Source organism: Pituophis catenifer, unplaced genomic scaffold (genome assembly GCF_029215685.1).
Source record: "Pituophis catenifer annectens isolate HBS135680 unplaced genomic scaffold, rPitCat1.0.hap2 SCAF_6, whole genome shotgun sequence".
Classification (NCBI taxonomy): domain Eukaryota; kingdom Metazoa; phylum Chordata; class Lepidosauria; order Squamata; family Colubridae; genus Pituophis; species Pituophis catenifer.
The window spans coordinates 35,863,910-35,888,899 of record NW_027256886.1 but is presented as its reverse complement, the minus strand read 5'-3'; the positions used below and the strand labels follow the sequence as shown (position 1 = coordinate 35,888,899).

The window sequence follows — 24,990 nt, the reverse complement described above, 5'->3', positions numbered from 1 at the left end:
GGCATTATTCTTCTCAAAACAAATTATATTCCAGTTGCCCATGTATTTATATATCTTATCCTTAACATGAAAGGGAATTGAATATCTCTAAGCAAAGATTCTAATGGCTTATATATTGACATTTTATTTTCAAGGAAACAGCTGATCTGAGTCAACCTTGGGTAAAGCAATGAAATGAAGCACTAGGCAATTGCAACATTTTCCAATTTTATTAACATCAAGCTTCCTCTTCCTGATGTTGAAATACATACACTGTGTGTGAGAATGGGTGGGTTGAAACTTTTGCAAGAATATCAGCTATATTAAGATCTGTGGTGCGAGTGCAAATACGTGCATAGACCCAGATGCATAACTTTGGGGGATAAAAAGCATCCCCACAACTGAAACAAAGGATACCTTTAAAGAAAGGACTATCTTCTGTAAGGTGAAAAACAATCATCTTTCATTAGCTACAATTTTATTTTTCAAATTCATATTGGGAGGTAGCTTATAATTAGTATTATATAAATCCAGAAAATTGCTTAAAATAAACCATGGTTTAGATAAGTTCGTTGTAAAAGGACAGTTTCCAAATGAGACCATTGATTGGTCTGAAGAGTAGAGTCAAGTGTAGGAGAGTTTCCAAGCCTCCTCTACTATTTCTCATGATAAATTATTGACAAAAAGAAATAATTCACAGTGTGAATATATTATCAGATAGTACCAGACTCTTTATAATTTAATTGTAACAGAATGAGAATCAGCAATTATATTTTTAAGTATATGGTGTGTTGCAAGTGTGTTGTATGTGAGTTCACTATGCATATGCCAGTTCCTCATGCAAGCTTTTAAAGTTTATTACTCATTTCCGACCAAGGAATTTTTTCTCCTTACATCAAGTTTCCATAATGGGGAGATGCAGCATGTGATTGATGTGTAAAAATTGGGAAATTCAAACCTAACCATCTAGGGATGAAGAAAAACAGGGGCACCGATGCTTTCCTATACTCCAAAGGCTATATATAGTCGTCAATTTTTGATGCCTTGTCTAGAAAAACTTCTCTCTATCACCCTATTGATGGGAAGAAGCTCTAAGTGGCCCTACAACTCCTTTCATCTGCATTCAGTTTATCAAAAGTAAGTAGAAAACTTCTGAAGAAGGATTTTTCAAAGTTCTGATTAATTTGTTTGAGGGGAGAGGAAATCAAAAAACTTCTACCAGAAAAGCTAAACTGTGGTTTGCTTTGTCATTTCCCTCCCTAAGGGAAAGGAGGTTCAAGACTTTTCTAGGCAAATTCAAAATACTGCAATTTTGTGTTACATTGCTATGCAGGAACCAGACTTTATTCCCAAGCACTGCACTTTGGCAGGGGAATACGTTACTATTGGGAGTATTGGAATATTATTTTTATCCCTTTAAATAATATTTAAAGTAGCATAAAAGACTGATAACAAGCTAAGGAGTTGTAGTAAGCAATGCCATTCTATAAAGAAAGAACTTGCTGATCCATTTCAAGGTAACTGAGCAAAATCAAAGAAGCTGTTTACAGAAAAGACCAATGGCTTACGTATTGTGGTTAGCTACAGATGCTGCTTCTATGGATGTTGTGACGAACCACCAATATTTTCCTTCATGTTGTGATGGAGGACACCTGTCCCAGCGAGCTTTTATGTGTGAGAACCACATGAGGTGTCCATCATGAGAGAATGTGAACAGGAGGAGGGGAATGTGTTTGGTTGTCCCAAAGGTGCATTTTAAAAAGGCAACTGGACTTCGTTTTTCCTTGAAGACATTTCACTTCTCATCCAAGAAGCTTCTTCAGTTATGGTGGAGGATGGAAGAATTTATATTCCTTGCAGTCATTTGGTTGTTAGCACTCTTTCTAAGAATCGTTTTGGCCACTTGGAGGTTTAGCTATGCCCTCAGGTTAAAATAGTGCAAACGGGTGTGGAACCTTCTTGGAACTGTTGAAAGGACTGTGTTATAAGCAGAAGATGAGGTGGTAGAGATACGTCACCACCTGTTTACAACACAGTCCTTTCAGTTGATATTTTCAATGTACAAATGATCTGCTGTTGACAGTGCTAAGCAAGCTTCAAAGGAACTTAGACAAGGTGCTCTGTATAGAGGCAAAAAGTTGTTTCCTTCTGGTATAAACCAGTGCAAGCAGAACATGTTTGGAAGCTTGAGTACCGCCAGTAAGCAGCCCTGTAACAGTTTCGTATATGCAGTTTAGATCAGAAACATATCATAGACTGGTAGGATCTTGAATTATCACTGTCTTTACCCACAGTTAACATGCTTACTACTCCAGGATTCAACCTCTTGAGGACAAGGAGGGGATGTTATTTTTTTTCCTTCTGTTTCATTTTTTTCCTTCTGTTTCATTTTTTTTCCCAGGACTCATTTCTGCAATGTGCGTGGGGACTTGTACTCGGATCCTGGGCCCATGCCTCCTTATCTTGGGCTTTCTTTCCATTACTGCTAATATTCTCCTACTCTTTCCCAATTGGGAATGGTGTTACTTAAGCCTGGGCCAAATATCCAAGAGGGCAATGCTAATGCCAGGGGTATGGGGAGGAGGCCTGCTGGTAAGTAGACTATTTTTTAATATATCCTGGCCAAGAATCTGTGGGAAATAATGGATGCATATGTATATTTTATTGTTTTCTTAATAACCTTTTTGTTGGGTGGTATATTTGGATAGAACAGGAAACCAGAATTTACACATTTGCTGATATAAGCTGAATTCACACTTTATATTAAGGCATGGTTTGTTTGTTTGTTTGTCGGTCTGTCTTTTGGTGCCTTTGAGTCAGTATTGGTTCTGGTGATTGCCTGGATAGATCCCTGCAGTTTTCTTGGTAATGGTTTGCCCATGACTTCTTCCTAGGTTTGTGTTAGCCTCCCAAGACAACAAGATGAGCTAACAGAACAGTGGTGGGTTGTCCCTGGTTCGGACTGATTCTATAGAACCGGTAGTAAAACCGGAGGGAGGCTCCGCCCACCACCCCTGAGATCATCAAAACGCTTCTGCACATGCGCAGAAGCTTCTGCGCATGTGCAGAAGAGTGCGTGTGCATGCAACCCCGTTGCAAACTGGTAGTAAAGGTAAGTAGAACCCATCCCTGTAACGGAACCTTGGAAGCCTGAAAGTACAATTCTCCATTGTCTCTTTTTACTGCCTGATTACTTAGAGCAGATCCTTTCTAAATTTCTTTCTCTGTCTGTTGTTCAGCTGTGGCTTCCTCCCCCTTTTCTCTGATCATTTCCTAGGCAGCATCTCTTCCTTTTCCATTTTCCAAGGCCTCACATTCCATAACAAAGAGAGAGAATGGGAGTGGCCCAAGGGCACCTAATTGTCTTTGGGCCTAAGGTAGGCCTGTAGTTCATAGTCTTCCAATTTTCAGGCCGGTGTCTTAATCACTACACCAAATTAGCTCTCATAGTTTGTTTAAATATAATTTAAACATTTTTAACCATGATTTTATTAACCAAATCATAATTGGCTGAGCTCAACATACTAAGAATCCATAGTTTTATAATGAGATAACACATTAAATCTAAACCAAATTAAACCATGGTTTAGTGCAATGTATAAACTCATTAAATATGAATCATTGATTGCTATGGTATCTGATAACTATCTATCCAGCAATTGCTTCATAACCTGTAAAAAGAAAAGTTCACTAACTATTGCAATGTATGCTATTGTAGTCTACTTCCCATAGTCAGGAAATTTGTCTGCATATTTAGTTGAACTTTTGCCTTTTCAAACTGTCAGTTAACTTTCTACTCTTTGAGCCATAACAAAAAAAGGGTGTATTCAATTTACTATATTGTCTCACATTCATCCTTTCAATCTACAAATAGTAGAAATAGCTCATCTTTATTCACACATTTTGAGGAATACCATATTAGGGACCCATAATTTCCTATGAGGGCTTGAGTGTCAATCTTAAATTGCCATTACTTCCACACAGCTTAGCGAAGTGAAACAATTTTAATATATTAAAATTAGTTCTGCTCATCCCTGAAAGTAAGCAAGCTTCCCTCAAGGTGGGAGCTTCTGGAAATATTGGGACTGTAACTCCAAAAATTCTCCAGGCCTTGGACCACACACCTATTTTATAAATTCTATATCAGAAATATTTTGCAATATTTTGCAAGCCTTATCTGAGCTGCAAAAAACTGGGCAACTGCACAATGTCAGCAAACAGTTTGAGTTTGCCGCCATCAGATAGCCATCTGGATTTTTGCAGCTCAAGGCTGGGAAGGGCTACATTAGATACTAGTGACTCATAATTGTGAATCCTCTTGTAGCCATGTTCTCTTCCTTTTTATTTTTGCAAAATGTAAAGTTTCTCCAATTTATGTGAAAAATGTAAACATTTCTATCATAGTCTAGAAATGGACAAGGATTAAGGTTATTTTTAAAAGGCTTGTTCTAACCAAGCATGTTAAGAGTGGCCACTCTGTCATCATAGGGCTATGCACCTCTGTCTTCAGGGAAAATATGAAAATCTAAGAGGTGGCAAAGTTGTTGGACTAAGACTGGGGAGACTCATATTCAGTCCTGCATGTTCATGCATTACTTTTAAGCTACTCATAATCTTCTAGTTTATCCTACTCACAGGGTTCTTTCTACTGAGATTAAAGTAGAAGCGGGTCTACTGTGTTTGACTCCAGGAAAAGGAAAAGGAACAAATGAGTAATTAATATAAGAGGGTCCCACACAGTAATAATAAGGGAGAAAAACACCAAATCCTGTCTAAACATTTAGGTGACTGTGTGATAATAATAATATCTCAAAATAATATCCTTTATAACTCTGACTGTAGGGCACTAGAGAATACTGCTCATTTCAAACTACGTCCTTGTAGGTTTTTCCTGCTGCAATTCAGATCACAGGTGTTGGATGGAGGTGGAAGTACTTTAGCAGCTCAGGAACTTGCTGCAAGGTAAGAAAGATGTAGATGATGACTCTTTCTGTGGATGAAAACTTTCCAGTTTTAATTAGTAGATCTTGGGGGAATTTCTCACTCTATGTCAGAAATAATTCAAGTTTCCCATAGTTGAAAAAAGCAGCAGAGTAGAAAGAACTTAAATAGTTACACCCTCAGAGAAAAGAAGCATCCTAAGATTAATATTGTCTATTTTGTTTTCATTAGCCTTGTTCTAGATTCATAGATGTGGTAGAAAAGTAAAATATAGCACATCTATTCCATTTCATGATACTGTGAAGCTATATCCTGCAGTAAATATATAAACCAGATTTTATGCATTTATATTTTGCATGTCCCCCAAGGCATCAAAGATGGTAAATATAGAAGGAGGTTGCCTCATTTTAGCTTCATAATGTATCTATGGGAGTGATTAGGCTGAGAGAGAACAATTGCCTGAACTTCATGGATTATCCATTAAAACCTGAGTGAAAGTTAGACTCTGGTATTTCTGGTTCAACTTTTCCTTCCCAACTGTTCTACATAAAGTCCTTAGTTTTCAATTGGAAGTTGTTTGTGAAGTTTTTTGTTTCTTAAAAATCAAGAGGTTAGACGAGAGACCGTAACTTCTAGAAAATATAAAGAATCCTGAACAAAACTCCACAAGGACACATTCTCTAATATTGGGTTGTTTGTTCCAATTACCTGCAATTGCTGTGGTTATATCATTAGTAAAGGAATGATGATGATGATGTTATCTGTTCAGTCGAGTCTGACTCCACATCTTCCAACATTGCACTATTTCTTTGAGTTTTTCTATGCTTTGGCTGGTGTCAATTTTGATAGTGTTCAGCCACAATGTTCTTTGACGGCCTGTTTTCCTATTACCGCTAACTTTTCCAAATATAATTGCTTTCTTCAGTGAGTTCCCCCACATGACAGAACAAAGTAAATGAGACACACTAGTAAAGGAAGGCAGACTCCCAATCTCTATAAGTGCTCTCTTTTTTTCAGCAGACATGATCTAGGAGCTTTGACTTAAATCCTAAATTAGGAGTGAACATTTCCATCATGACAAAGCTGAGAGGGCACGCCTATAACCCACATACCGTATTTTTTGGAGTATAAGATGCACTCCCCCCCAAAGAGGGTAAAAATTTGGGTGTGTCTTATACACTGAATGTAGCCCCTCCCACCCTCTGGCCCCCATCCTTTGGCCTCTGCCTCCCAGCAATTTGCCTCCTTGCAGCAAATAGCCCGTTTCAGTTTCAGCTTCAGTACAGCCTGATTAACACAAGCAGCTGATAGTCGGTTGGATTGGCCTCCCGACCATCAGCTGTTTCAGAAAAAGTGGCATCTGCAATATAACAGATGTCATTTATTTTTTTCTTGAAATGCTGCAGAACCAGTCTCCATCTTACCGCTTCACAGTTCTGATGCTAATAGATATTGTCTTGTATATTTGAAGTTAATTTCTGTGTCTCTTTTGCCTACAGATGTTTCTTTCCATTCTGTTATCAGGACTGGCCCTCCTGGGATCAGGGGCTTGTTTTATTTTGTCTGGTTCAGGCTTGACGGAGGGGCCGCTCTGTCTCTATAATTCCACCCTCAATGATAACAAGGTGCAACAGTGGGGCTACCCGTTTCTTGAAATGGACTACTCTGTCTTCAACAATGGGTAAGGTGACTGAAGTTCATGAGCCAGCTTATATTATTGCTTAGCACATATTGTTTGAGATACAGTTTTTCTTAAATAATTAAGCAAAGTACTTAAGTACTTAAATAGAAGATCTGAGTGGGACAGCTGACTTCAATCTAGCACTATCCTGAGGTTTTAGAATTTAGTATTCCCCAAAATTTTAGCCATACCAGTAGCATTCTTGAAGTGGTAGCCATGATACAGTTGGAGGGTACAAGTGGGGAGAAAGCTGAGGTGGAGGCAGGGATGAAATGCTCCTGGTTCGGACCAGCTCGGGCAAGTAGGTAGCGGAGATTGAGGCTAGTTCGCCGTACCGGTAGCAATTGGTGGCTGGCCACGCCCCCAAACCGGGCCATGGCCCGCAGTCCTGCCATGCTTCTCTGCCTTCCCATGCAGCCTTTCTGTGACCAGCTTGCAAAGGCAGGCAAGCGGAAGGCCATGTGGAAGGCAGGCAAGTTTCGCAGGGCTGCGGGGAAGGGAACTAGCAGCGTACTCCCTTCCCAGCATGCCCTCCTCCTCTCCCAGGTGACAGCCAGGGCTTCGCAGCCTTCTCTTTTCCTCAGGGGGCAGCGTCTGCCTCCAAGTCCTTGCGGAGGGAGGGACATACACACACACACAAGCACACACGTCCCTGTTGCCCCCCCCCCCCACTACTTTTGCTGTCGGCTTAAAGTCAATCTTGAAAAGCTGGAAGACATTTCCTTAGATCGCCGCCAAACTCATTGTTGGGAGCATCAGTGATCTAAGGAAACGTCTTCTTACACCTTCTCCTCCCCAGAATCCAGAGCTGGATTCTGCTAATTACACCTTCTCCTTCCCATTTCCCCTCCCCTCGTTTTTCCATTTCTGTGCCTGGATTCTGCTTCTGCAAGGGAAGGCTCCGATGTTCGCTTGGGTGGTGGAGGGAAACTCAAAGCACTGGGAGCTTCAGAAGGGCAGAATGAGCTTCAAAATGTGCAGCTCCTGGCTCTAACAGTGAGTGACATCAAGTTGGCCACGCCCACCCAGTCACATGGCCACCAAGCCATGCCCATCAAGCCACACTCACAGAACCGGTAGCAAACATTTTTACATTTCACCCCTGGGTGGAGAGTCAGTAGAATTGGAATATGGAAAAAGGCAAAAGGTTTTAAGAGCATTTAAAAGTACCCTAAATAAAGACAGTAAATCAGTGCTACCATTGTTGTTATTATATATGGTTAAAAGTTATTGTCCCAAGCTTACTAAGTCAATGCAGAGAAATATCTATGAGGCAATGCAATTAGGAAGGAACAGATTAGTTGACAATAGAAATAGTCAAAGTGCTGGATATTTAGTAGGCTAATAAAGTTTTAGTTAATATTTTAGAACTATATACAGGAAAAAATACTATTAATTGAGGACTCCCCCCCCCCCCCCCGTAACTCTGCTTTAGAAAAAAAATTCTACAACTTACTCAAAATCTGCTTCTTTCAAGGGTTCAGAATTACCTGTATGATCCTTCTCTTTGGAATTCAGTTTGCATCAAGCCACAGAATATTGTTGGCTGGAATGTGTATTTCTTCTCTTCTCTCCTAGTCATCAGCATGGTTGAAATGATCCTGGCTGTTCTCCAAATTATCAATGGCTGTTTTGGGTGTGTCTGTGGCTTATGTGAACAGAAGAAATAGGCAACTTTCGGAAGTGTTTGTAGCCTTCAGTTCATTTGTACTGATCAGATAACAAAGATATATGATAACTTGATTTACAACTATATCTTTTGTCACTGCAGCCTGCATAGCTGGTTCTTGCATTGTCATGTAAGAACAGAGAAGATGTTGACTCACCCCAATAAATAATCTCCCATTACCAACCCTCCAGGGCAGTGTTTCTCAACCTTGGTCGCTGGACGATGTGTGGACTTCAACTCCCAGAATTCCCCAGCCAGCTGCCTGGGGCATTCTGGGAGTTGAAGTCCACACATCGTCCAGCGACCAAGGTTGAGAAACACTGCTCCAGGGTATCACAGGAGACCTAATAGAACTAATTTGTAGCAGTTGCTATCAGGCCATAGAGACTGAAACTGCTATCACTATAGATATTCTCATAGAGCTAGGGAGCTAGGAAGCTGACTTTGATATGAGTTTATAATTAGTAATATGGTACTGTGGTGTATATTTATACACATATTTATTTGTGTTTCTGTTTACAAGAAACCCTTAACTGTTCTGCTAAATGTTTTTAATCCTACCAATCCTCCTGTTTATGTGAGTGAATAAGACATAAGCCAGAAAGTACTGTGATTTTTCTGAGATAAAGAGAGGTATAGTACAGACAGGAGGCCTGAATGTAAAATGCTCACTCCAAATTCAGATTAAGACAGATCCCTCGATTTTAAGGTCTACTTTCTACCTCATAGGTGGTCCCCAACATCTAGAAAGCCAAAACATGGGGAACAACTTTGGCCTGAATTCATGTCATTTGCCCAAACTAGCAAATGAAAAGAAGTGGTGACCAAGACCATTAATCTGAGAAAGGATAGAAATTTCACTTTTTAAAACAGAAATGGGCAACCCAGAATCCTCTAGCTATTTCAAGTAACCCAAGCTGGAATAGCTAATGTCAGACATTGTGAGGGATATAGTCCAAAATATCTTTTATTACTGAACATGGTAAAAAAATTCCCAAGGAAACAAGGTCAGTATGGTACCATATATTAAACTTTTGTGTCTGATATTTGAATAGTACCTTCATGTATATGTATGTGCATGCTTTGGATATGGGAAACTAAACAGCACATCTGTCAATACTCTGATGAAGCAGAGGGCTAAATACTCCCAGCTGCCATTTCTTTTCTAATCCTTTATCTCTCTTCACCCCATCCATCCCATAGCAAACTTAGAAACCACTGGGAAGCACAAAGAGTCAAAACTGGCAAGAGAGGCTACCATGTTTTTCTTTCATTTGAATGCTTAAAAAATACAGTTGAAAGAGACCTTCAGATGGTGCCTTGGCAGCACATACCCCCTAATCTTTCAGTATTTTATGTATTTTAAATGCTACTCTTCCAACATTGGCAGGAGCATGTTTTTGTCAGAAAGAGAAAAGCAGCACTGAAAGCTTTACCCTTTTGTACTTGTGTGTGGTATCATAAAACACACACAAAAAGGGCTGGCTTGCATCACGATATCATGACACTGCTTTCACCATTCTGTCCAAATCCCTCTTGCTGTGCCAGCTATCCCTTCAGGCCTAGTGAAATTGTACAGAAGACAATCAGATACTGTAACTGTATATTCATAGCCTTCTAAAATATTTACTGGCATTGCTGTAGCTGAAAAGAAATGCTGCGAGGGAGAAAGGATGACCTACACCAGTGTATTTTATCCTTGGCAGCTTTATACTGTGTAGACAACTTCCAGAATTCCTTAGCCAGTACTGTTCTCTGGGGAATTCTGGGAGTTGAGGTCAATATCTCTGAAAGCTGCCAAGGATGATAAATACTGGCCTACACTATGTGATCTTGGGTTTCAGTCACTCAGAGTCATGTATATGAGATGGGTGGCTACATAAATCTAACAAACAATCCTTCCCCTAGAAAAGTAGATTGAAAAGAATGTTCTGTTCAAGAGAGAACACTACTTTGAATTGCACAATCTGTTTCTCTTCCTTCATGTTTTTCGAACTGCATCAAAAGTGTTGTCCACATTATGATCATATTTTGTTTTTATTGTCTCCATAATAGCTCCTCTTATTAATGGAAACTGCTGAAAACCTATGTGCTTAAATATCAAATAAAGATATTTTATTTTTGCAACATTTGTTCAAAAATAATTTTCCCCATAAGTAAGTGTGTGATTCAAACTTTTCCATGCACATTATTCAATGTCAGTGCTGCTCACTCATTCTTTATATTTAAGAAGCCAGAAGCCATTACTTATCCGGAGTAGGTAATTGTTAAGTAGCAACGTTTCTTTTCTTTTTAAAACATCCTTGTTAACTGTGATATAAGTCTTTCAAGGAGGAAGGGATGACAATTTCACTTTAGGCAGAGAAATGTGTCAAGGGAAGCAACAGCAAGACCAATAGCAAGTTATTTCTCTTTGAGAGAAATAACTGCGCTCAGACCCTAACAGAAGAAAAGCAGAAATACACATCTATATATACCTTGTACAGTTAAAGAAGGAAAGCACATAGAGGTGGGGAGATGGTAGGGTTTAACCAGGCTTGGGCAGGGCACCATCCTGATGCAGTCACTCTAAAACAGAGGTCTTCAAACTTGGCAGCTTTAAGACTCGTGGACTTCAACTCCCAGAATTCTCCAGCCAGCATAGCATAGCTGGCTTGAGAATGCTGGGAGTTGAAGTCCACGAGTCTTAAAGCTGCCAAGTTTGAAGACCTCTGCTCTAGAACTTTGCATCAGCTGTTCTCATTCCTATAGGGCAGTGATGGCGAATCTTTTATCCACCGAGTGCCCAAACTATGTGCATGCACATGCCCGAACTGAAATATTTAGTTAGCACTATATTTAGCACTAGAGATACCAACCTTATGGAAGGCCTATGTATGACCTTTAATGAGGTCAATATTTTCTGACCTAAACAACACACACCCAAAGAAAAGACCAGCTGTGCCAAAGGTGAACCTCATCTCTCTGGCCATGGTGATCCAGAGCCCTTCAGTCAGAGGGAAGGGGGCAACACTGTAGTCAGAGGGCCAAGTGGAACCCAATAGATCAGCCACTTCCAGAGGTTGTTCTTTGGTGCATGCTAGAAAGTTCAGGTGGGAGTTGTCTTGTATTCCAGAGGAGGGAAAAAAGCAGCTTTTCAGATGGCACAACTTGACTAGATTCAGCTGCTCCAGAAGACTGTAAATGAGAGGAGGGCTCTACTGTGAAGATTAGAGGTGGGTTTCAGCAGGTTCTGACCAGTTCTGGAGAACCAGTAGCGGAAATTTTGATTAGTTCGGAGAACCGGTAGTAAAAATTCTGACTGGCCCCACCCCCATCTATTCTCTGCCTCCCAAGTCCCAGCTGATCCGGAAGAAATGGGGATTTTGCAGTAACCTTCCCCTGGAGTGGGATGGGAATGGAGATTTTACAGTATTCTTCCCCTGCCACGCCCACCCAGAGAACTGGTAGTAGAAATTTTTGAAACCCACCACTGGTGAAGATATGTGCCAACTGCAACATTAATGAGTATCTGTGAACTGGGCAAGGAGTCCACCAATATTGATCTGCAAGGGATGTGACTGCTATAGAATAGAATGGGCATGGCAAAAAAAAAAATGGGGGGGAAGGAGGTTTGCACAAAATAAATGCATTTAAACATTTTCTCATCATGATACCCCATTATTTGCTTAATCATCATTAATTTAATAGAAATAACTGGACTCTCACAAATTACCCACTAATAGTAAATCTTAAAGTAATGTATGAACCTGATCACACATTACAAAACCATACTCCACCACACCCAGCCATCAATAATTCTGAGATAACCTGGTGAAACTGACTAGATGTTTTTTTGTCACTAGTTACTGTAGACTAGTTGTAGAGCACAGTCAATTCTGCCTCTAATAAGAATCAGGTACACAGGCAAAAATACTCATACAAGGAAATGTCAAACAATTCAATTTTGCTTCACTTGGCCCTTCAGTGGATTTATCCAGGATTATCCATAGAATGTAGTCAAAAACATCAAGATGATGGCTATAGCAGTACAACCAAAACTACACTTGTGTATTATGTGTGTCATGACATTTCCCACCATATTTCATGCCAGGCAATGTTGTTGCAATATTACCTCATAATCTGTGTTATTATAATGTGGTCACAAACCTCTTCATAACCTTTACATCAGACATGTACAACCTATGGACTGCATGCTGCTCTGGATAACTAGTAATACAGTCCTGCAAGCTCTTAAACCGTTAACATTATAATGTGATTTATATACATTGTAATTTATATGCGGCCCAAGATAGTTCCTCCTCACTCAGTTCACCCTAGGCCAGCCAAAAGTTTGGACACCCATGCTTTACATGCTCCATTGAAGTGAATGTGCCCTAACATTTGTAGGGAAAATACAAGGAGATGTAAAGAGATGGGTGGGGTCTACTGTTTTAAGACCCACCCTTTTAAGCACCGGGGAAATCAGGAGATTCTGGCAGTTCAAATGAGTATATAGTTTTATTGCAAGTTTAAGATCTCTACAAAAATCTGAGCTACTAGCAGTTAAAGGAAATGAGTGGGAATTAAGGCATTCAAGGAGGGCTGCACTTAGATCTCTTGTAGGTACAAAGTTTGACCCCTCCTTTGAGCTCAGCCTGGTCATTTCCTACAAAACCATTAAAAAAATGAAAGTGATATGGCAAGACTAATCCTGCTCAGTTCTGGCCAGCATGGCAGATGTCTTTAACATACTGTATTACCTTGGAGACAATGGTGGGATTCAGCCAGTTCGCACCACTTCGGGAGAACCGATTGTTAACTTTCTGAGCAGTTTGGCAAGCTGGTTGTTGGAAGAAATAATTAGGGCAGAGAACCAGTTGTTAAATTACTTGAATCTGACCACTGCTTGGAAGATATATTTTCCCTTCTATGGTGATGGAGGGGTAATGGGTATTATTCTCCTTAATAAGAGAATAACAGAGTTGGAAGGGAGGCCTTCTGGTCCAATTCGCTTCTTCAGCAGGAAACTTTATATTGTTCCAGACAAATGGTTGTCCAATCTCTTCTTTAAAACCTCCAGTGATGGAATACCCACAATTTCTGGAAATAAGCCATTCCACTGATTGTTCTCTAACCCTTCTCTAACTTAAAGCCACAGTAGTGTAGTGGGATGCATTTCTTTGTATATGGAAAGAAAACATGACACTATGTTTTTGTGTCAAGAAGATAATAATAATAATAAAAAAACCCACAACTTTAGAGAGGAAAGGAAATGAAACCAGAATCTACACTGTAAATAAATGTATCCCTTCTTCCATTTAGTAGGGTGTTTTAGCCAGCAGGTGGCAAACTCATGCTAGCCTCCTTAAACATGTTCTGGAATATTTCTATAAATGAACTAAGCTCTCAGTCTCCTAGCAAGGCCAAAGCAGATGTGATAGTTACATGCATCTTGCATTAATTTATCTGAATTTTGCAATCCAAATCTACTCTGCACATAATATGTACACAATTGTATTCAAAATACATTTCCCAATGTTTATGATAGGATGAGTGAGATTTAAAAGGATCTAGGTTATCTCTCAGTTTAAAGGATGGCACACGTTTCCCCTTTTCTCTTTCTACCCTTTGAGGATTGCTTCTGACTTGCGGAAGAAGTTATTAGAGGAACGTTCTGAAGAACTTCATGTAATGTAAACATGCTAAAGGATATTTGCTCGTATGGGGATTGCATCCCGTTCTCATACAGACTGGCAAATGCTGGGATCCCAGTTGCTGAGAACTCTGAATAAGGCAACTCAATGTAGGCCAAGTCTGAGTAAGCACTGGGCCCTTCATAAATAATCCAGGGTTTAGACCAGCTGTCAACATCTCTAGGAAATGTGTTGAGGTATATTCCCAGGTTGTCTCGGGATGTGGAGCTTGTTGGGTGGGAGTACAGAACCCATGTTGGGATTTCAAAATCTGATTTGGAAACTGTTTCAGCACTGTTGTGATCTTGATCAGTACCTGTCATATTCCAAGACATGGGACTAAGAGTACTATTGAAGTGGCCACTAGAGGTTGCAGTTGATATAAGCCTTTCCAGCTGCTGGTGGCATAAATAGTGATTGCACAGAGAAGAAGTAAGCCGTGATGGACAAAAATGGGGCCTCTCACATATTCCAGGCTGCAATGAGAGGCCTGGCTCTTTAACAGGACATGCTTTTCTCTGGGACACTTGGATGCCATGATGCATGCAGTGAAGTGGAGCTGGGAATCCAATGATACTTCCGTGGCAACCATGAGGAGGTTCTACAAGTTGTGGTACCAGCTGCCCTGAGTGGAATACTGCCCCATCATCTGTGCTGAGTGCCTGAACCCGGAAGCCCAGAGGACTCCTAGCATTGCAGAGGAGCACATGGCTTCCATCCTCCTCATCCACTGACACCATCTGGCACTCAACAGTCTTCAGATTGGGGACAAACTCACCAAAGAACCAGCTCTGCCCATGATCATCACTGTGGAAAGCAAATGCATGTGGGGTTGTTTTGCAGAGTTTCCCAAAGCATTTTTTGCAATCAATATAATAAGTATAGGCAGGCAAGAGCAGACGGCCTGACTTGAGCTGAATGCCATGCCCAGGACCAAGGGCAAAGGTAGCCCAGTCTAGAAGGAAGGAAGAACATAAAATCAAGAGACATTTTAATGATAGACAGATAATGGCAAAGAATTCATAAGCAGAATTGAACAGTCATGTTTTATCTGATAAATCAAACTTTTCAGAGGCCAAGAATCTCATTTAAGGTGTAGTTTTTTTCCCCTCTTGCAGAATGGGGATCCAAAGATTATAATGGGCAGGTTAATGTCAAACTGTATTTGCAATTTTACAAAATGTGTGGGACTGCCTTGTTCATGGGAATAAAGTTTAAGATTTAAATATATTGACTGTTTTACTTCTCAAATTTTGCTAAAGCTATTTCAGCACTCACAAGATAATTTGTATTCATGTTCATCAGAGGTGGGTTTCAGCAGGTTCTGACCAGTTCTGGAGAACAGGTAGTGGAAATTTTGAGTAGTTCGGAGAACCGGTAGTAAAAATTCTGACTGGCCTAGCTCCCATCTATTCTCTGCCTCCCAAGTCCCAGCTGATCGGGAGGAAATGGGGATTTGGCAGTAACCTTCCCTTGGATTGGGGAGGGAATGGAGATTTTACAGTATCCTTCCCCTGCCGCACCCACCAAGCCACGCCCCCAAACCACACCCACAGAACCGGTAGTAAACATTTTTGAAACCCACCACTGATGTTCATGTTGTTTCCTGCTTAAATTGGCAAATTCAGTATCACTGAATGTGTAGTATAGTTAGAAAGGGTTGTAGTGAGTTGCAGAAAAGTAGTTTGGGGGCACTATGTGACTCTGAAGCTAAAGGTTGCACACTTCAGATATGTAGTCCGTGATAATTTTAACTGGCAGATGGGTCATTGATAAAGAGAGAAAAGGGAAGAGTTGTGAACAAAAAAGTCAGGAAACAGTGATATACAATAAGATGAGAAAAACCTCCAGAGATCTGCTTTGAAATTCTTTTTGGCTCCTTAATAACAGTCTACTCTGGGTCATGTTCTCTGGAGTAAGGGGGCATAATTACAGAGAAGATGGAACACAACTGCCTCTCCCATATGGATTAATTGGAAGACTTCTTTCTGGAGTTTTTATCTTTGTGGCCTCTGGCCTTTCTTTTAATGACTTCCACTATCACCAAATATGGTTCCACTCTGTTCTGCTTTTAGAGAATTAGCTTGCTCAAGGTGTTGGTTATTACCTTTAAAGCCCTACATGGCTCAGGGCCAGGTTATCTTCATGACCGCCTTCTGCCGCATAGCTCCCAGCAACCGGTAAGATCCCACAGAGTTGGTCTCCTCCAGGTCCCGTCAGCTAAACAATGCTGGCTGGCGGGCTCGTGAGGAAAGGCCTTCTCTGTGGCTGCCCCAGCTGTCTGGAACCAGTTACCTCCTGAGGTCCGGACCATCCCCACCCTTTTGGCCTTCCGAAAAGCAGTGAAAGACCTGGCTTTTCTGGCAAGCCTGGGGCTGTTGATCTCGCTCTTGTGATCTGGCGAGATCCGGCCATGATTGGCGTGAATGAGTTTTTAATGTTTTTAATGTTTTTAATTTTTAAATGTTTTTTTATAATGATTTTTTAAAATGTATTGTGAGCCGCCCTGAGTTTTCGGAGAGGGGCAGCATATAAATTGAATAAATTAAATTAAATTAAATTAAATTAAATTAAATTATTAAATTAAATTAAATTAAATTAAATAATTAAATTAAATAATTAAATTAAATTAAATTAAATTAAATTAAATTAAATTAAATTAAATTAAATTAAATTAAATAATTAAATTAAATTAAATTAAATTAAATTAAATTAAATTAAATTAAATTAAATTAAATTAAATTGCTATTTGACAGAGATGGACAGACTCCCAATCTCCCTTACCCAATTTTTTTCCAAAATTTTTTTCTTTTGACTTTAAAAGAATAAAAAGGACATTTCGTGACAATTTTCTATCCAGTATGTAAAATGAGCAGAACAATGACGTCCTTATCCTAACTGTGACCTGGTTAATCCATTCTGTCTAATGGGACGGAAACACTTTCCTTGAGTTTCCTAAAGCCTAAAAGAAGGTAACTAGAATCTTGATAAAGTCTAACAATAAATGTATGAATGCAACAAGATTCTTTGATGTTTTTGTTGTTCTTTGATAGCATACCCCTATCTCATCTTTGCTCTCTTTTTTTACTATTAAATATCTGTACCTTGGATGGACATGCCAATGACTTCCTCAGTGAGATCAGTCACATGACTCCAGCTGATGCCCTGGTCGGAACTAAACACATAGCAGAGGCGAGCAGCGTTTTGACCTGTAACAATCTGGAAGACTTCAGAAGTCCTGCCCAACACAGCAATGAAAAATAGGAAAACCATGCCAGTGACTTCGTCATAGATGGGGCAAGGGTTCATAGATCGATGGTGGATCAGTGTTGCTGTTTCAATGGTTTGCATATCTTCCCACTGGCAAAAAAAGACACCCAAAGAATTTAGGAACCCCAGATTTATCTTTCTTATTTAGCTAGAACTTTTATGTTGCTTATTTTGAGATGGGACCCCATTAAGTTGTAATTTTGCTATCTTCTATTTAACATTCACAGTTGGTGAGTTAAAGTAAGGTAAGGAGACTCAAAATAACTTAATTGAGATTTATTTTAGATAAGATTTCAAATTGTGTAATAAAACCCATCCTATAAGTTTTCTCATCTAAGAATAACTATGCATATTAATAATTAGGTTATTACCTATGATTTGCAGAATTATTTGTGATAAATAGAGTAATATTGCTGTCATAAATACCATGTAATTAGTTGTGACCAGGAGAATATGTTTAGAATATATTTATCCTCCTGGGTCAAGGGTTTTTTGTCTCCTCTATTTTTTTCCAGAAGAACATATTCTGTACATGCTTTTTACTAACATATTAGACAGAAATATCAACCTTGAAGAACAGCGATTCTATTCCCCTTTGCTTATAAATCTAAAAGCTTCATCTTCCGAATAGTAAGCCAGATAAAAACACTTCTAAGAATGCTGAGCGATCAAGCATCATTGAATAATGGCTCAACTGTTGGTGGGATGTACTGGAACAGTCTTTTTTGTCCTCCTGATATCATCAACAAAAAAAGCAGTTGACAGGGGGTTTAAATTAACACAGGTAGAGGAGAATGAGGTAGTAAACTCTTTTAAGAATGCACAAAACAAAACATTCATTCAGTAACTCTGACAAGTAAGGACTGTAGATCATTTACCAAGGAGCCTGAAATAATAATAGTCTGCTTAAATGCATGATTTCCTCAATACAAGTGGTCCTCGACTTACCACAGTTCACTTAGTGACTGTTCAAAGTTACAACAGCACTGAAAAAAATGATTTATGGCAGTTTTTCACCCAACCATTGCAGCCTCCCCATGGTCACATGAGCAAAAGTCACATGCTTGGCAACTGATTCACATTTATGATGATTGCAGCACCTCAGGGTCCATGATCCCCCTATTGTAAACTTCTGACAAGCAAAGTCAATAGGGAAACCAGATTCACTTATCAACTGTGTTATTAACAACTGCAGTGACTCGCTTAACAACTGCGGCAAGAAAGGTCATAAAATGGGACAGATTCACTTAACAAATGTTTCACTTAGCAACAGAAATGTTGGGCTCAATTATGGGCATACTGTTGAGGACTACTTGTACAGTTTATGCTTAAATGCATGGTTTTGTCAATAGAATTTTGCAGCAGTTCAATCTTTTGGTAAGGGTGAGATTTTGGTCATTTTTAAATTATTTTTTGAGGAGCCACCCATTGTGCATGGCACAAAGTTGTCGAGCCTGAAAAGTGCAGGATGTGAAAGCATGTAATAACTAGCCATTGTGTATGTGGACTGGCTCTATTATCAAGCAATGAAGACTAAATTAAAACAAATGCTGACTCTTATAGTCCTTTTCAGCTGGTATTATCCATGTAGGCTGGGACCAAGTCCTAGATTCTCCCCTTGTCATCCCAGCACAGCAACAGATTAGTGAAGTGCTAAGAAGAAGTACCAGTATGGAGACAAATATTCATAAGAGACACTCTCCTGCTTTTGCCCCTAATATCTAGTCCTGCTAGCCAAGTTTGGGAAAAGCTGTTTTTGCTTTATCTTACCTGCACACAGTTTGTGTAGAAAGTACCCCTTCTTAGCACCAATAAATTGGCATCAGCATCAGCCACACTAAGCCTCTGTTCTGCAAAAGCCAAGAGCTTGGCTACAGATGGGATATAGAGTAATGCTGGCACTCGGTACGTCATTCCACTTGTTTCCTTTTCAAATAAGACAGTTCGGCCAGGAAAATGGCGAGTGCCCATTGCAGCTACAATTCAAGAAGAATATACAAAGCACTGAGCAGAGAATTTGGATGCCAGATGTATCTATATTGCAGACTTCAACTATCTTAATAATCATCCTATATGTGAATGCATTTTGACTGTAACTAGAGACTCTGATCAAACATGCAGGGGAAAGGACATCCTTTCATTCATCACTGATTACATTAAAAATAGGTTTGGTAGGTAACAATGGCACTCACATATATCACATTCATCACTATAATCAGTGCTACTGGAAGATTGAACAGGGTGGATTAATTGATAGAAGGGTTTTCAGAAATGTTCTTAATAATCATTGGCAAAGCATGCCATGAACATATTTTATTTAAGCAAATATCTGAAAAGGAAGTGAGCTGTTTAAGCAAGAAATATTAATATTTGTCTCTTCACTTGTAAGTTAAGGAAACAATATTATTCATGGAGAGGAAGAAAGAAAAGGAAACAGAAACATTGTATTGTAAGCTCTGGAAAATCCCTCAGGTAGAAATGCTTCCGTCAATCTGCATGAATCATGAATGTTGATCTTAATCTTTGGTAAATAAATTCAAGCATTACAATAATTCATCTCCAATGACCTTCCCAAAGAAATGAAATTTGGAGAGCTTTTAGATTGTGCACTGTTTTATGGGTTCTTGAGGGAAACAGGACAAGAATATGAACACCAGGTATAGGCAATCTGACGTCCTTCAGATGCCTTGAACCAGAACTTCCATAATCTGTTGATATGAGCCAGTTTAGCCAGAAGTGATGAGAAATTAATTCCAAAATACCAGATGGGTACCAGATGTGGTGTGACACCATGCAGCATTCTCTCCCCATCCCACCCCCCAAAGGAAGGGAATATTGTATAGGAAAATGAAACAGAGGAAGCAAATTAAAATTACAGAGACAGAGTACAAAGTAAAAAGGGAAGAGACATAGGGAAACTGACAGATCAAAGAGAGCATGAGACCACAAACCTTGTTCTTTTTCTGGCTGTGCACTATCTCTGTTACTACTAAATCCACTAGTTGTTCTTTAAATGGATCAGCAGTCATTTGAATTGCATGTGTACTCATGTACAAAGGCTGCTTTCTAACCAATACAGTCTCAGCACTTTCCTCTGTTTAGTGACACCTTGTTTGTTTTGTTTCAACTCTCAAGCCCCCTCTCCCGCCCTGCCTTTTCCTCTCCCTTTGATTCAATGACCTTACTAGATGTTACAGAGAAAGCACCGAGGCAGTATTTAGTAGCTTGATCAGCAATGGCAGACAAAGACTTCATTGTCAAGAGGTCAACGAGGATAGAACCAGTATTTTCCATGAGTAGATATTAATTGCAATAATTTCCCCATTTATTTACTTATTTACTAATTGAGACACTCATTTCCAGACCATATTTACATAATTGAAACATAATTTGGTAGAAAACTCCATAATCGGAAGTGAATTTTGGGCGATCATGAACAAAGACTCTAATTTTCAAATAACAATAGATTGTGATGCTCCCAGTATTTGTATAATTGATCTATTATCTAACTCTGTTTATCCATTTTCACCTAATTATAATACAAATATACCTGGCATCAACTTTTTTCTGCAAGGTCTCCAGCATATTTTCCTACTCACATAACCCAACCCATGTGTAAGACAAGCTGAGGATGCCCTTAACTATACTACTATGAAGCTAGCATTCTCCCTATTGAGCCAGCATAGTCAAAAAGTAAGTTATGTGAATTTTGATTTCTTTAGCTGCTCTTTCCATCATCAACAAAGTCAGGTGACCCATAGTAGATAAAGTCAGTTTGGCATCTATTAGCCATTTATGGCTGATGTAATCATGTTTCCTTTCTTATGGGCTCTAGGTAGTCTCTTATACTACAATTCTGTTTTTTCACCAAAAATACTGGGCATTTCCTGGGTATTATGTAAATTAGACAATAGCTGGTTCCAAAAATACTTTGTCATGTTAACTCTTCAAAATGAGTAATATCCAAACAGTTAATAATCAGGATTTGCTAATGGAAGGGTATCCTCCTAATTCTCTTGCATTTTAGTGTTACAGAGTAGTTTATGACATGTGTATAAACACAAATGATAAAACATACATGTGAGCTTTCAAACATCATTGACTTTTCCTATAGTTACACTATCTTGCCTTATAGTATATAGTGTATAATATATAGTATATGCTATGTGTTATCATCTATGACTTCACTTTGTTGTTTGTATGTGTACTGAAAAATTATGTCAAACCTGAAATTGATATATGTGTAGCCATGTTAGTTAGCTTTATATTATATTCATTTATTCCTTCTCTTTCTCTCTGTTTTGTTGGGGGGGGTGTTCGGGCTCACCACATTCTTAAGGTAGGAGGAGGGAATAGATAGTGAGCATTGTTTGGGCTAGATGATCTTCTTTCCCATGAGAATGGAGGCTGTCCTTGTTGAGAGCTGAAGGTGGAGTTTGATGACATCGGGCAATGTTGATTTTGCTTTTATTGGGGAATATGACTTTTGTGGGACGTTTCTACATTTCAATATTATGTGGTGTAATTCTGATTTGTGTCAGATCCGGAATTAAAACAGTCTTTGTCAATTTGATGCCTACCTAAATAAAATAAATTTGTTTTGGAAGATGGACTTGGCTTATTTCTTTTTTGAATGGGTTTCATCACTTGGATACCTCACATTATGCACCAGAGACAAATTCCTTGTGTGTCCAATTGCACTTGGCCAATAAAGAATTCCTATTCTATTCTGTTCTGTCTGTTCTGTTCTGTTCTGTTCTGTGTTGTGCTGTGCTGTGCTATATGCTACAGCAATTGGCAGAATTATGAACACAATGGCTACCTTACTGTAGTGATTAATGTGTGTCACTAAACACTATGCAGACTTAATGCATACATTAATATGTGTTAAACATCCAGAATTATCTCTGAGATAAAAAAGATTCCATTGAAGTTCATACTAAAGTTATCTTAAGCTATATCCTCCTCATTACAACAATTCAATTCAATTCAAATCTTTATTGTCAGTGCACAACATACGCACAATGAGATTGATTGAGCTCCCTCAGTGTACACACACACACACCCAACACAATACAACAGCAGGAAAATTAAAACAGACTATACAAAAAAAATAAATAATTTGCCCTGAATTGTGTAAATATTTTTGGCAAAATTTATAAATCATGTATTGCGTCATTTGGGTAGAAATTAAACATGGATCTAGTAATCTACCCTGAGATGCCCAATACCACTGTTGGGTGGTATTGAGATGATTCAACGTGTTTGCCTAAAGATACCCTTCCTTGGGTATATTAAATCCAGTGCGATAGTACTTGTACCTCTGCCAACCCATGGACATAGTATGACATACATGATGATATTTACCATCAGTATAGCTTTTGCTAAATGTATCTTCTTCTGTGACCTGAAATTCCCAGCCTGGGTTTTTTAGTCTGTTTCAGTAACCAACAAAGAGAACAATATTTACCACATGCTTAATTCCACCTTTCTGATCATCTATTCATCCCAGTCGCTGTGCAAACCAGACTGCACAGTCAGAGACTTTTGTCTTCACTTTATAAAAGGGCAAATGTCTTAGGAAAAGAAAATATTTTGCTAAACTGAGCCTATTGCTTGCTGTAGGACAATGTTCAACTTATAGAAATGTCATTTTGATCTGTAAATATCACAAGTAGTTGTATTTTTGGCACTAGTGCTCCAAACTGAATGTTTTCTATTCTGGATACTGTTTTCAGAGTTTTAATGCACATGTTATAATCTAGTAGGTAGGGATTAGATTACAGGTAGTCCTCAATTTACAACAGTTTATTCACTCACCGTTCGAAATTACAGTAGAAGTGAAAAAAGATATTTATGAACATTTCTTAACCCTTATAACTGTTTCAGATTCCCGTGGTCATTGATCAAAATTCAGATGCTTGGCAACTGAAAATTGTGATGGTTGCAGTGACCTGGGACATCTGATCACCTTTTGTGACTTTCTGATGAGCAAAGTCAACTGAGAAGCCAGATTCACTTAACAACCATATTACTAACTTAACAACTGCAGTGATTCACTTAACAATTGTGACAAGAAAGAAAGTAAAATAAAATGGAGCAAAATTCACTTAACTATTTCGCTTAGCAAAAAAATGTTGGGCTCAATCGTAAGTCAAGGATACCTGTACTATTATTGTTATGTCCAAGTACAGGTAGTCCTTGACTTACACTCACAATAAAGCCCAAATTTTCTGTTGTTAAGTGAGATATTTGTTGTGAGTTTTGCCCCACTTTACGACCTTTCTTGCCTCAGTTGTTAAATGAATCACTGCAGCTAATAAATTAGTCACTGGGTTGTTAAGTGAACCTGAATTCCCCATTGACTTAGCTTGTCAGAAGGTCACAAAAGGGGATCACATGACCTTGGGACACAGCAAGTCATAAGTATGAACCAGTTGCCAAGCACCTGAATTTTGATCACATGATCATGCAGATGCTGCAAAGGTCGTAACTGGATAAAATGGTCATAAGTCACTTTTTTCAGTGCCATTGTATGAACGGTCACTAAATGAACTGTTGTAAATCGAAGCTTACCTGTACCGCTCAATCCTGTAGTGTCAAGAAACAGACACTACAGGGATTCCAGAGTGCTATTTATATTGTTAGATATTATAACAAAATCTTGAAAGTCTATCTGAGTTTCTTTGTGTGCCATCTTATATGGAACAAAATCAAGGCTATTTTGAATTTTTTTTTTCTCACTCTTGTTTCTATCTCTGAGTTGTGTAATCTTTTCTGCAAGTTACTCCTTAATGGTACTTTTGTATCTTCTATCTCCAAATTCCTTTACAATACTGCAAAGTTAACTTTATTGGAACAGGGGCTCAACTGTACATCTGCAATTAAGCCAGCTGGAGAATTCTGGAAGTTGAAGCTTTCAAGTTGCCACACACATCTTAAAGTTGCTGAGGTTGAGAAACATTGATCTATGTAGACAGATCTGCACTTGAAGCAAAAGGATCCACCGGTATTTCCGTGACTTTTGGGAGCAGGGCTGGCAATTGTAGAAGGTTTTAATATGTCCCTGTTATTTGTATGGATGGGGAACATCCATTTCAAGGCAGTTGCTTTCTTTGACATTTATGATACACACATGCCCCAAAACATCCAAGCAGCATGTTTCTTTACATGAGGAAAAGGGGTTTAACTGCTTGGTAAGTTGCCCTACAACTAAAAAAGCAAAAAAGACAAAGCACAGGGTAATAAAATTTGTTTGGCAGGGATTTTAGCTTCCAGCTGACCTATTGGTAATACTTTTATTCAACTTCCATGGGAAGCATGGTGAACTGAAGACACCTTCATGAAAATGAAGTTGGCCATAGCAAAGTCTACTAATTTTTTCCAGTTAATGAGAAGATGGGAGATACCCACATGTACTCCATATGGCTGCTCCTCACAAGGAGACGACAGGATGGCAGTTTCTTCCATGGGTTTGAGCATTGGGGATGAAGGGATTAGTCATTTTGGTCTCAATTGAAGCAGAGACTTGTAAAGTTCACTAGGTTTGCAAGCCTCACTTTCAGAAATTGCCAATAACCATCTTAATGTTATTAAAGTTATTAGAATGACAAGCTTAAAAAGTCATTGGATGAGTTTAACTTCAACTCTGAACAAAACAAAAATTAATTACAAATTTAAGAACTTAAATATTTTGAAATAAACCGCAAAAAGCTAAGTAAGAGTTTGTCTTAAAAATTGCTTTAAGGGTTGAGTTAAATTTAAAATATTGACAG

At 38.9% G+C, this 24,990-nt stretch overlaps 2 protein-coding genes across 2 annotated transcripts; one reads left to right on the top strand and one right to left on the bottom strand.

Moving 5' to 3' along the window:
- The first annotated feature begins 2,394 nt into the window (after positions 1-2,394).
- Positions 2,395-8,271, top strand: TM4SF19 (transmembrane 4 L six family member 19). Its single transcript, XM_070946273.1, has 5 exons — positions 2,395-2,571; positions 4,864-4,941; positions 6,420-6,601; positions 7,495-7,611; positions 8,079-8,271. Exons 1-5 carry the CDS (start codon positions 2,395-2,397, stop codon positions 8,269-8,271), a joined length of 747 nt encoding a protein of 248 aa, XP_070802374.1.
- Positions 8,272-13,839: 5,568 nt separating this feature from the next.
- Positions 13,840-19,186, bottom strand: NEU4 (neuraminidase 4). Its single transcript, XM_070946272.1, has 3 exons — positions 18,986-19,186; positions 17,050-17,305; positions 13,840-14,900 (listed from the first exon to the last, which is right to left on the bottom strand). Exons 1-3 carry the CDS (start codon positions 19,184-19,186, stop codon positions 13,840-13,842), a joined length of 1,518 nt encoding a protein of 505 aa, XP_070802373.1.
- Between the last annotated feature and the right edge of the window lie 5,804 nt (positions 19,187-24,990).

Excerpts from the sequence above, each read along its gene's own strand:
- TM4SF19 (XM_070946273.1), top strand. The coding sequence starts at position 2,395 with ATGTGCGTGGGGACTTGTACTCGGATCCTGGGCCCATGCCTCCTTATC. Across the intron at positions 2,572-4,863 it reads TATGGGGAGGAGGCCTGCTG|GTTTTTCCTGCTGCAATTCA; the intron begins GTAAGTAGACTA and ends ACGTCCTTGTAG. Across the intron at positions 6,602-7,494 it reads TACTCTGTCTTCAACAATGG|GGAAGGCTCCGATGTTCGCT; the intron begins GTAAGGTGACTG and ends TGCTTCTGCAAG.
- NEU4 (XM_070946272.1), bottom strand. The coding sequence starts at position 19,186 with ATGGGCACTCGCCATTTTCCTGGCCGAACTGTCTTATTTGAAAAGGAA. Across the intron at positions 17,306-18,985 it reads TCTACACAAACTGTGTGCAG|TGGGAAGATATGCAAACCAT; the intron begins GTAAGATAAAGC and ends TTTTTTTGCCAG. Across the intron at positions 14,901-17,049 it reads CATTGGCATGTCCATCCAAG|ACTGGGCTACCTTTGCCCTT; the intron begins GTACAGATATTT and ends CCTTCCTTCTAG.